At 42.3% G+C, this 10,005-nt stretch overlaps 2 protein-coding genes across 5 annotated transcripts in view; one reads left to right on the plus strand and one right to left on the minus strand.

The window, feature by feature from the left end:
* Positions 1-247, minus strand: part of PUS10 (pseudouridine synthase 10) — a 35,926-nt gene extending 35,679 nt beyond the window's left edge. For all 3 annotated transcript variants that reach the window (XR_008234711.1, XM_052784012.1, XM_052784009.1), the window contains exon 1: positions 148-247. Coding sequence is in view for 2 of the 3 variants with exons in the window: in XM_052784012.1 (XP_052639972.1) it covers positions 148-247 (100 nt within the window). In the remaining variant the exon portion in view is untranslated. The remainder of the gene's footprint in view (positions 1-147) is intronic.
* PEX13 (peroxisomal biogenesis factor 13) lies at positions 191-7,148 on the plus strand. 2 transcript variants are annotated; one of them, XM_052784015.1, is made up of 4 exons: positions 191-290; positions 2,635-3,332; positions 3,736-3,861; positions 4,406-7,148. In XM_052784015.1, exons 1-4 carry the CDS (start codon positions 250-252, stop codon positions 4,699-4,701), a joined length of 1,161 nt encoding a protein of 386 aa, XP_052639975.1. In that variant the 5' UTR covers positions 191-249; the 3' UTR covers positions 4,702-7,148. The 2 variants fall into 2 exon arrangements, with proteins under 2 accessions (XP_052639975.1, XP_052639974.1); XM_052784014.1 differs by lacking the exon at positions 191-290 and adding an exon at positions 337-489.
* Positions 7,149-10,005: the final 2,857 nt, after the last annotated feature.

A 10,005-nucleotide genomic window follows, 5' to 3' on the forward strand; every position in this document is an offset into this window, starting at 1 on the left:
CCCCGCCCCTGAGGCGCCTCGCGCGGGCTGAACGGGGACCGCTGAGCGCAGGGCCGCCCTCCCCCAGGAGGCCAGAGGCGCCGCAGATGAGCTCCGGGCTCGCTCGCTCGCTCCCTCCCGCCCCGCTCCCCGGGGAGAAGCGATCACCTCGCTGCGCCCCTCGGTCCACGCGGGGCCTTGCCCTCCCCCCTTCCCGGGCGGCCAGCGGAGCAGGCACAGACTTGCGCAGCGGCGAGGCAGAGCGCATCGATGGGCCGGCGCGGCGGGAAGCCCTGGCCGAACGGCGGCTGGTGAATAGCTCGGCGCTCCCTTGTCATGTCTGCCGGGGCGGGCGGGCGAGCAGGCGGAGGAACGCGGCGGGCCGGGCCGGGCCGCGCTGGGTCGGGGGCAGAGCGGGGCCCGCAGCGAGGCGGAGATGGCGTCGCAGCAGCCGCCTCCCAAGCCCTGGGAGAACCGGCGGCTGGCGGGCACCGTGGCGCCGGCCTTCCAGTGAGTGCGTGCGTGCGCGCGCGTGTGCGTGCCGACCCCGGGTTTCTCCTGCCTGTGGCGGGCTTGGGCGTTCGCCCCCTCAGGGCGGCTGCGCCTCTCCCGCCTTGGCCTTCTCCCCTGAGGCGAGCTCAAAGGTCGGGCCCAGCCGGGCAGGGCCTCCGCGAGCTAGTGGCTGAGCAGAGCGTGAGGGGGTTTGTCGATTTGGGTGGCCCAGGGGGGTTGGGTTCTCTGCTGGGGTGGTTTGGGGTCGTTTGCCCTGCTTTGTGGAGGGGTTGTGTGCCGGGCCGGCGGGCGGGCGGGCGGGCGAGCGAGGGGTCTCTGGTGGATTCCCCCTTCTCGGTGGGGAGAGGGAGTGAGAGGCTCCTGAAGGGTACTGGTCTCAAACCCTACTTGTGTCTGTAGAAAGCTGCGCGTTTAACGCGGTGAAGGTAAAGCTGTACGTGTTGTCACGAGTGGACAGAGTGCGGGTGTCCGTTCCTGGGGGTTATATAGCTCTGTAAGTGTGCGCGCCTCTGCAGGCATAGAGAAGCTGTGGGTCGTCCCCAGGAACTGGAAAAGATGCATGTGTACGTCTGTCTCAAGTGTGTTAAGCCGGGAGTCTGAGCTTTTCCAGAAAATCCAACCTGCTCAGGGAGAAGGATGTTGTACAGAATGTGTTTGTAAACGCCTGCCTTTTTATCAGAAATCAAGGAAAGCTTAGTGGTTGAAGATCAGTCTTGTTTTTTATTTGGTGCTAGCGACTGCAATTAGAGGGAGTTGGAACTGGGCAAAAGGTTAGCCCAAGACTAAACAGAAACTTTGCTGCTTTCACTGCAAGCTGAAGCTCGCTGAGCAAGAAATTTGATGTTAATTTTTCTTGGTGGGGTTATCTAGCTCATTTTAAATTGCTTCAAGTAGCTTTAGAGTGAGGTGGCCTAAGTTGACTATTGGGGAGGGGACTGTAGTGTGACTTAGTAAGTTACAGTACCTCTGTCTTCTGTGATAATAACTGATTTTTGCTTCTGTTTTTAACTGCTAAGAGAGTTAAAGTCTATGATGGAAAAACCAAACAGTGTAAAGATATAAATATTATTCCTTGCTGTGGAAGCCCCTAAGGTTTGCTGAGAGGAAGTTGTACCCTACCTTCTACAGAAAAAGTACAGCAACCATGCTTCACACAGAAAGCATTGTAGAAAGAAGCAGCTCCATAGCAATTCAAACTTGACTTTTCGTTTGTTTTTTTTTTCTGTGAATTTAATGGACTAAATAAGTGGCAAGTCATGGGATGAGGCAGTAAACATGGAAATGACCAAAATGTTTTACTTTTAGGATGATAATATGCGATTAGCTTTTTAATGAAACAGCAAAAGTTGGACAGCTGCTTGATAGAATTCAAACACCAGTCTAGTACTTGCGGACTCTTATTACAAAGGCGGCATAGATAAAATTACTTAAACTTATGGTCATACAAAGGGATAAAAGTTTACTAATTTAAAAACAAATAATTGACTCATAATACCTTTTTCTGCCAACAGTTAACAGTAATAGATTCAATCCCTTGAAATGCTACATAAAGGTAATGAGATAGTTTGGGTAGAGGGGGAAATTGGGGGACCTAAAGCCCTTGCATATGTTGTTGTATAATTACTTGGATTCTCAATTAGGTCATGCCACCCTTTTCTCTAGGGGTGGGTTCAGAAGAGCTCTCAAACTTCTTTCCTGCTGTATCATTGGCTCATTGTATTGAAGAGCTGAGAACAAGTATTGGAAATAAAGCTTTTAGGTTGAAAAGTTCATAAATATTCTTGGTAGTGCGTATGAGAGGCTTTTGTGTGCAGAAAAATGACCTTGGTGTTATAGCATCAGGTTTGGATCTAAATGTAGCATTTCATGCTTTCTTAGTCAATAAAATACATGTACATAGGGAAAAACTTTCAGCCTATTTCAGATATGCTGCGGTTCCACATTTACATTGAATATCTCATTATGATTTTTTTTTTCCCCCCGAAAGACCTGTATTTCCTAACTAGAATTTCTACCTCCCACAAATGTTGTGCAGTGTACTGACTGTTTGGCTACACACTGTTGTATTTAGATAGTTAGCCAAGAAATTAAAATATATAAACTTATTTTGAGTACTGATCTTTCTTGTCTGAATTTGTTTAGGTCTGCTGATTTGGTTGACAACCTGCTGACCAGGCCTGGACAGCCCATAGTTGCACGAATACCTCCACCTATTTTGCCAAGACCATCACAGCAAACAGGAAGCAGTAGTCTGAGCACTTTCAGGCCAGCATATAGTAGTTCTTTTTCTCCAGGCTATGGTTCATATGGAACGTCTTTTTATGGAAACTATAGTCCTTACAGTTACGGATATGGTGGCTTGGGTTATAACCGCTTTCGTGCAGATGATATTCCTCCCAGCAGGTTTGTTCAGCAGGCTGAAGAGAGCAGCAGAGGTGCATTTCAGTCCATTGAAAGTATTGTGCATGCCTTTGCCTCAGTCAGCATGATGATGGATGCTACCTTTTCAGCTGTGTACAACAGTTTCAGAGCTGTGTTGGATGTAGCCAATCACTTCTCCCGCCTCAAAGTACACTTCACAAAGGTGTTTTCAGCTTTTGCCTTAGTGAGAACTATAAGATATCTCTACCAACGTCTACAACGATTACTGGGTCTGCGGAAGAGCTCCGAGAATGAGGATTTGTGGGCTGAAAGTGAGGGGACAGTGGCTCGCGCTGGCCTTGAAGACAAGGTGGCTAACTCCGCAAAATCCTGGCCCATTTTCTTGTTCTTTGCTGTTATAATGGGAGGTCCCTATCTGATTTGGAAACTGCTTTCTACATACAGTGACGAAGAAACAGGTAAAGATGATTTGTAGCGCGAGAGAAGTGCAGCATATGCTATTCCTTTTGTTATCACATGTATAGCAATTAATCTTATACTGAAGTAATAGAAGTTAATAGATACTGGGGTACAATACTGAATTTTAGGCACGTGACATAAGTAACAGCCTGTTTAAGTAGCCTGTTGTTGAGCTAGGATGCAGTTTCATGGTTCTTTTCTATTAGATGTGGCAGCTGGGCGGGGGGAAAGGTATTGGTTGGATTGACTCAACAAATTATGCTTTGTTTGTTACTCCTGTCAGTTCTCTATTGGAAAAGTTTTAGCAAGGAAGTTAACATGTTTTCTTCATTTTTCTTTAAAAAAACCCACCAAACTTTATAATTCAAAGCAGATAAACTTCTAATGTCTTTTTGAAAACAGTATCTAGTAAATGGGCAAGTGGAGAAGATGATCATGTAGTTGGAAGAGCAGAATATGATTTCGGCGCTCTCTCAGAAGAAGAACTTTCTTTCCGTGCTGGTGACATGCTGAAGTTAGCACCCAAAGGTAAGCTTTAGTTTTGTATTTTATTTTCTAATTGCATGTGAAGCAAGCCATATTGTTAGAGTCTAAAAATGAAAACAAACAAAGGAACCACCTTATTTAACCAAACTCCTCATCCACACTGATTTTTTTTTTTTTTTCCCATAAGTTATTACTTGCATTGTAATAAAACTTATTGAGTAGTTTTGTTCAATTTCCCTAAGATATGACACAGGCTAAACTTACTCGAGGAGTGCTTTGTGGTTACCCTTGTGGTTACCTTTTCCTCACATGTGCTGCACAACTGTGAAAATACGTAGGCATTTGCAGTACAGTGGTGTCATCGATTTCAGAACAATCTGCACTTCACAGTACTCTTCAGCTCACCTCACCAATGCAGATCCTAGTCATTTCTCTTGTGAAGTAATTTGTATTTGGCTTTCGTCACAGAGTTATCATCTCTGTGTGATTAGCTGTTGTGTCATCTACCTTCTGGTGTATTTGTGCCTCAACTGCAATATATTTCGAATTGTTTTGTAACTTGATGCGTTTGCCTTTTCTTCTTCAGAACAACAACCCAAAATCCGTGGTTGGCTTTTGGCTAGTTATGATGGCCAAACCACAGGACTTGTGCCAGCTAATTACATCAAAATCCTGGGCAAAAGAAGAGGTAGGAAAAGAGCAGACCTGGAAAGGATTACACAGCAACGGCCAGCCTTTACCAGCACATCTGTTAAAGGATCCACTGCTACTGTGACTTCAGAGGACCAGGAAGCTGCTTTTGATTCTGTTTTTGCTGGAAGTAATAAAGTTCCTGTTGCATCTGACTCCACTGTGGTTAGTGGAGAGAAACAGGAACTCTAATGCACTTTCATCAACAAAGCAACTGAACTGTGCTTTATTGATAAAACTTAGGATTTGTTGAAAATCTGTATTGTAGTGGAACACTGATGGGTCTGTACCAGTTGTTGCTGCTACCGACTGGTGAAGGGATGGAGAAATGATTGCTCAAATTTGTAGTATTTATTTTTGACTCTCCTAAGGCTGTACATTAGTGATTCTACCCAACCACCTGGCAGCAACTCTAATATCTTGAGACAAGGAGAATTGAGACATTTATAACAAAGCAAACAAACAAAAAAAATAATAAATGGGGACTGCTGGCCCATTCTTCTTAAGGTGACAAACTGATGGTGAAATCTGGAGGTTAACATCCAGCCTTCATTGGAATGTTGGCTTGACAAGAGGCCTCTTCAATACATGTGCAAAGGGAAGACAGATTTCTGTAAGATGTCCTCCAAAACTGGATGCTGAGGACCATAAAATAGTAATAGTGCATTGTTTCCCCCTGAAAGGAGAGAGAATTGCAAGAGATTTAGGTAACACAATTGAATCAGAAGTTCTAAGTTGCTTGCTTTTTGTAAGAAGTAGGGCTTCTGTCATAAAGACCTTAGCTCTTGTAAAAAAGGGACTTGTGAGAAAGGGAGGAGAAATACAGTTTACAAAGGAAGAGCAGTGAGGCTTCAGCAGTAGTTCTAACCGGTTCTCTTTTTGTTTAATAAAAGAACATTAGAATAAAGGGTGTCCTGCAGTCAGGCACTTTCCAGCACACTTATTGTTATTCCCTTCTGTGGTAAACTAACTTTGCATCACTCCTAGCCATTTTGTGTTGTAGCCTGTTAACTGCCTATCAATAGTCTATCAATTACCATCTGCATCTTAACTTATTTCTGTTCTTTATTGGTTTTATATGAATGTCAAAATACCTATCCTGCCTTTTAGTGCAGTAGGAAAGCATTGGGTTGGGGGAAGTTTAATCCAGTGGCAAAGAAAAAATAACATTTCTTGCTTAATTGTCTCAGTTAGCTAAGGTCTTGGAGTTAACTCTTTATGCTGCCTTTCAGGTGGTAAATTTTGCATCTGCCCATGAAATTTGAGGGCTCTGGTTTCTAAAAAGCCATAAAAACATTAAGACTGTTCAGAGTATTTAGTATTTTCTTCATATTGGTGTTTGAGAATTCTGTATTGAAATGCTGTTTTGGTTTGGTTTTTTTTTTTTTTAATGAAGCGAAGATAATTAAAACTTTTTTCCTTGTAGTATATATGTATAACATGTTGAGCTTCTTAAGGTTAGGGCAATGGATAAAATAACTAAAGCTTGTCTTAATCATTGAAATAGCTTTTCTTTTTTATTTTAAAGGTACTCAAAAGTATTACTAAAAGTAGGCCACGTGCCTTTGCTTAATTGATCCAGTGTTTTCAGTTTAACTGTTTCTACAGAAATCTTCAACACCCATAATGTGTTAGCAGAGCTTTCAGTATTTATACTTTAATTGCAATTGCTGGCCTTGAGATCTTAGAATTCTGTTCACCACAACAGAACTCTGACAAGAAAAATTGACGTGAGCACAGTTTTATTGAGGTAGAGTGGCTGAAAAGACGGATATTATGCTGGAACCTTGGATTTTGAAGTAATCTCTGAATGCCTGTTGTTGATAATTAGAGCAAGAATTTAAGTGGTTGCGCTCAGGTATTGGGAGATGGTGCGAAGAACCATTATTTTTACGAGATTGTAGTTAAAGGGCAAATGAGAAACTTGAAACTAGGTTTACTAAGTTTAAAACGGAACACGTTCCTGAGACATTTCCCTGTGTACCAGGGCATTGAAGAAAATTATCTATATTTGGAAATGACATCTCTTATTGAAATAAAAATAGCAAAAAATTCTGAAATACAAAATATAGAGAGGAAAAAGGGGGGGTATCAAGTGTACAGTTCTGCTCACAGTGTGTATTCCTGGAGGGAATTAATTTACTGTTGTGAGATCTAATTAATGGACTGTCAGCCTCTCTTGTGTCAGTGACAGATTTCAACCAGAGGAAGGGTCTTTTAAATAAATGAATAAATAAACCCCAAAGTTTTTGTAGAGTATCCATTCAAGTAGGTTTCTGTCTTCCTACTCAGAACAAGTTGGGAAGACAGTACCATGATGTTTGTTGGAACCTTTAGATCTTACTAATTTTTGGAAAGATGAGTTTAATTTCACTTTCAGGTCATACTGTTTTGAAAACAATTCTTTTAGTAGGAAGCTAGGTTATTAATAACTTAACTGACTTGTCATTATAGTAGTTTGACTTAGTCTACCAATCGCTACGTGTCATATCTGTATCTGCTAAATCTTGACAAGAATTTTGATCCTTTTAATCTTGTGATTAATGGGAAAAGAAGGCTCTGAGGAAATGAAGTTATTTAACTCACAATTAATTGTATGGATTGCAGAAGGGTATTAAAATTCATTGAAGTAAAATATATACTGTGCTTTAAGATTTTGATTTTTTTTTTTCTAAATGCACAAACTAGCATCAGGAAAAAATGTGAGTCCTACAATTTCCTTGTCTATGTTTCTGCCCATATGTCAGGCTACATTAAAAAACATCTGGATGAATGCTGATTGAAAAAGGGAGGCTGGTTGACAGGCTGCTCAAGACTTGCATAACTTTAGAAAGGTGAGAAAGCTAAAAGGAGCAGGTGTGGCTACAACAGGAGTATGTAGAAGAGATCAGAAAAGATATGCTGTTGAAATATTGCTAAACTTACACATTACGCAATTGACTCTTAAGATCTGTATGTACTAAGTTACCTTTATGTTACTCTTTGGAATGACTTACATACCTGTAGCAGACTTACAAGTCTGTAACAGACTTATGACATTTGTTTATATAAGGCTTTAGTTCAGTCTTACTTCAATCTTACTGATACTGTTTAGTATACCAACTATTTTATGCTTGAATACTATCTGAACTAATGACAGATGCCAGTTTTGACTGGTTCTCTGGGTGCTAGCAGTATGTGAACATGCACACATTGAAAGCTTTGTTCAGGTTACTGAATAATAAATTTAAAATACTCTTGGTCTAGTAGAACTTAATAAAATTGTCTGCTTCTTTTGCACAGGTTCAAAAACTCTTTCTTCTGTGGAACTAGACTGCGTCTGAGCTAGCAAGATTGTTTTAGCTTATTTGGTGATCTTGGTGAAATTTGCTAGTGAGGTAATTACAAAGAAAATACAGTTTCTTATAAACCTGGCCTGTTTGCAATGAAAATTTTCCAGAAGAGGTACAAACTTGGAAACCAAAACAGTGATTTTCTTGATGCACCATTGTAGAAATACTTTTGTCCGCAATAGTAGTGGAATGGTACTTATTTTACAAAACATAGATAACACAAAAGCATATGTTTTTAAGTAGCTCCTTCCAGTTTGTTTTATCCCTGCAGCTGTGGCCATGTGTTGGGACTGGCAAACATTTTTGGCCTGTAGTGGGAGGTAGTAATTGCGTGTGTCCGCAGGTGGTGATACGCTTTCCCCCCCCCCGCCTTGTGTCTTGGGACTGGTTCTTCTGCAGACCAATTTGAAGCGGGTTTGGGATGATAAGTCTGTCTCTTGGATTCTGCGGGCTTTACCAAACACAGCCTTCAAGCAGCTGGATAATGTCTCCTTGAAATAAATGTGTTCGTATAACTGGTTTAACTAGTAACGTAGGCATGATGTCAATGCAAGGCACCCCTGCATCTTTCTTATCTACAGTTCTTAATGCTACTCTGAGATACTAAAGTTCCCAATTTCACAATAGTCATAAAACTATAAGACTCGAGCAAACACCACAGATCATTTATGCTGTGAAAGGGCATCTTTACAGTTTTTTGGTTTTAGAAATGAAGATACTTTAAATGCAAAAAGCTAGTTCCACTACCTTTGAATTATTGGTAACTGAACAAGCATAGTCTGTAGACTCTCAAATGAGTAAAATTTGAGATACTGATTTTTTTTTCTGAAATACTGATATTGGTATTTTTTTATTACTTAAGAAAATAAAAAGGAAGGGACTGAACTTCTGCCTAACAGCAGAGGTTAATTAAAACACTATGTTGCCAGTTCTCTGACATACCATCATCTTCCATTCATAGTGTAATAACTTAATGTCATAATAATATAGTAATACTGCAGCATTAGCTTATTCTATGGATTGCTGTGGGACAGTATGAAATCAGGAGTGTTTTCTACTTTGAGTGAAACCCAAACAAAGCTTTCATACTGACTTAAAGAATTCAGATTTCATATACTTTTCTAGATTGGTGCAATCCTTTTTCTCAACTTTTCTGTGCTTTTTTGCATTCTCTGTCCTCATTATTTTACTCCAGAGTTTAGGGGTGGGGTTTTGGGAAGAAAACCGTTAATATCCGCCTGGCCATCATTATCTTGGTGATTCCTGCCAAAATAACAAGGAGGAACAGAAGCTACACAGCATGATACAGTCAGAAAGAAGAATGTGATTGGGGGGGGGATTATTATATGTTGCATGCAGGAAAAGGGGATCTGGTCTGATTCATAGGCGGCATGGGTGACTTCGAAAGGGAAGTAATTTTAAAATGTTTGGGAAGATTTCATGCAGTAGCAGACATGCGGTATGGAACAAACCAACAACAGATGAAATAGCAGGACTGGGAGCGTTTGACCCTTTGCAGAATAACTCTGGTTTGAGAGGAGCCTTGAACGGCTGCCAGTGGTTGGGCAGTTGCGTGTGATTAGCTCCAAGTCAGATGTTCTGTTACTGCTTTTGTAATTACGAGTGTATCAAATATTTAGAGCGTTGGATGCAGTGGGGTCTTCACTACTAGTTTTAATGCAAATTCTTGCTTAATTAATTTGCTGTGCTTGTATCGTGGGACTAATTCTCGTATCTGATGCGTTATTTTGAAGGGTGAGAAGAACTTCAGGTGCTAGGGCTCCCCAGGTTTTTCCTTCGTGTTACCATGTTTGTGTGTGGGAACGTAATCGTGGGCTTCCACTGAGAAAAGGGCATCGGGGTTATCCCTGTGGAGGGGGTGCTGGGGTACTGGTCAAAAAGCCGCCGCTGGGCTGGATGTGGGCGCAGGCAGCAGAGGGCAGGGGTCGGTGTGACGTCGCACTGAGCTAGGGAGAAGGTGGCATGACATCATTTGTGGTCTTGAGTGGGAGGCGTGACGCCACGCGCGTGATGTAGTAGTTTCCTCCCCCCCGCCCCATCCGTCGGGACTGAAGCGCGGGCGGAGGCCGGGCTGCGTCACTGGTGCCGGAAGACGCGGAGGCGGGGAGAGCCGGTCCCGCCCGGGGCGGCGCGTTGCTAGGCT

Source organism: Harpia harpyja, chromosome 4 (genome assembly GCF_026419915.1).
Source record: "Harpia harpyja isolate bHarHar1 chromosome 4, bHarHar1 primary haplotype, whole genome shotgun sequence".
Lineage (NCBI taxonomy): Eukaryota > Metazoa > Chordata > Aves > Accipitriformes > Accipitridae > Harpia > Harpia harpyja.

Bases quoted from the DNA above. Each gene is read 5' to 3' on its own strand.
- PEX13 (XM_052784014.1), top strand. From the start codon at position 416: ATGGCGTCGCAGCAGCCGCCTCCCAAGCCCTGGGAGAACCGGCGGCTG. The intron at 490-2,634 runs GTGAGTGCGTGC...GAATTTGTTTAG, and splicing joins ACCGTGGCGCCGGCCTTCCA to GTCTGCTGATTTGGTTGACA. The intron at 3,333-3,735 runs GTAAAGATGATT...TTTTGAAAACAG, and splicing joins ATACAGTGACGAAGAAACAG to TATCTAGTAAATGGGCAAGT.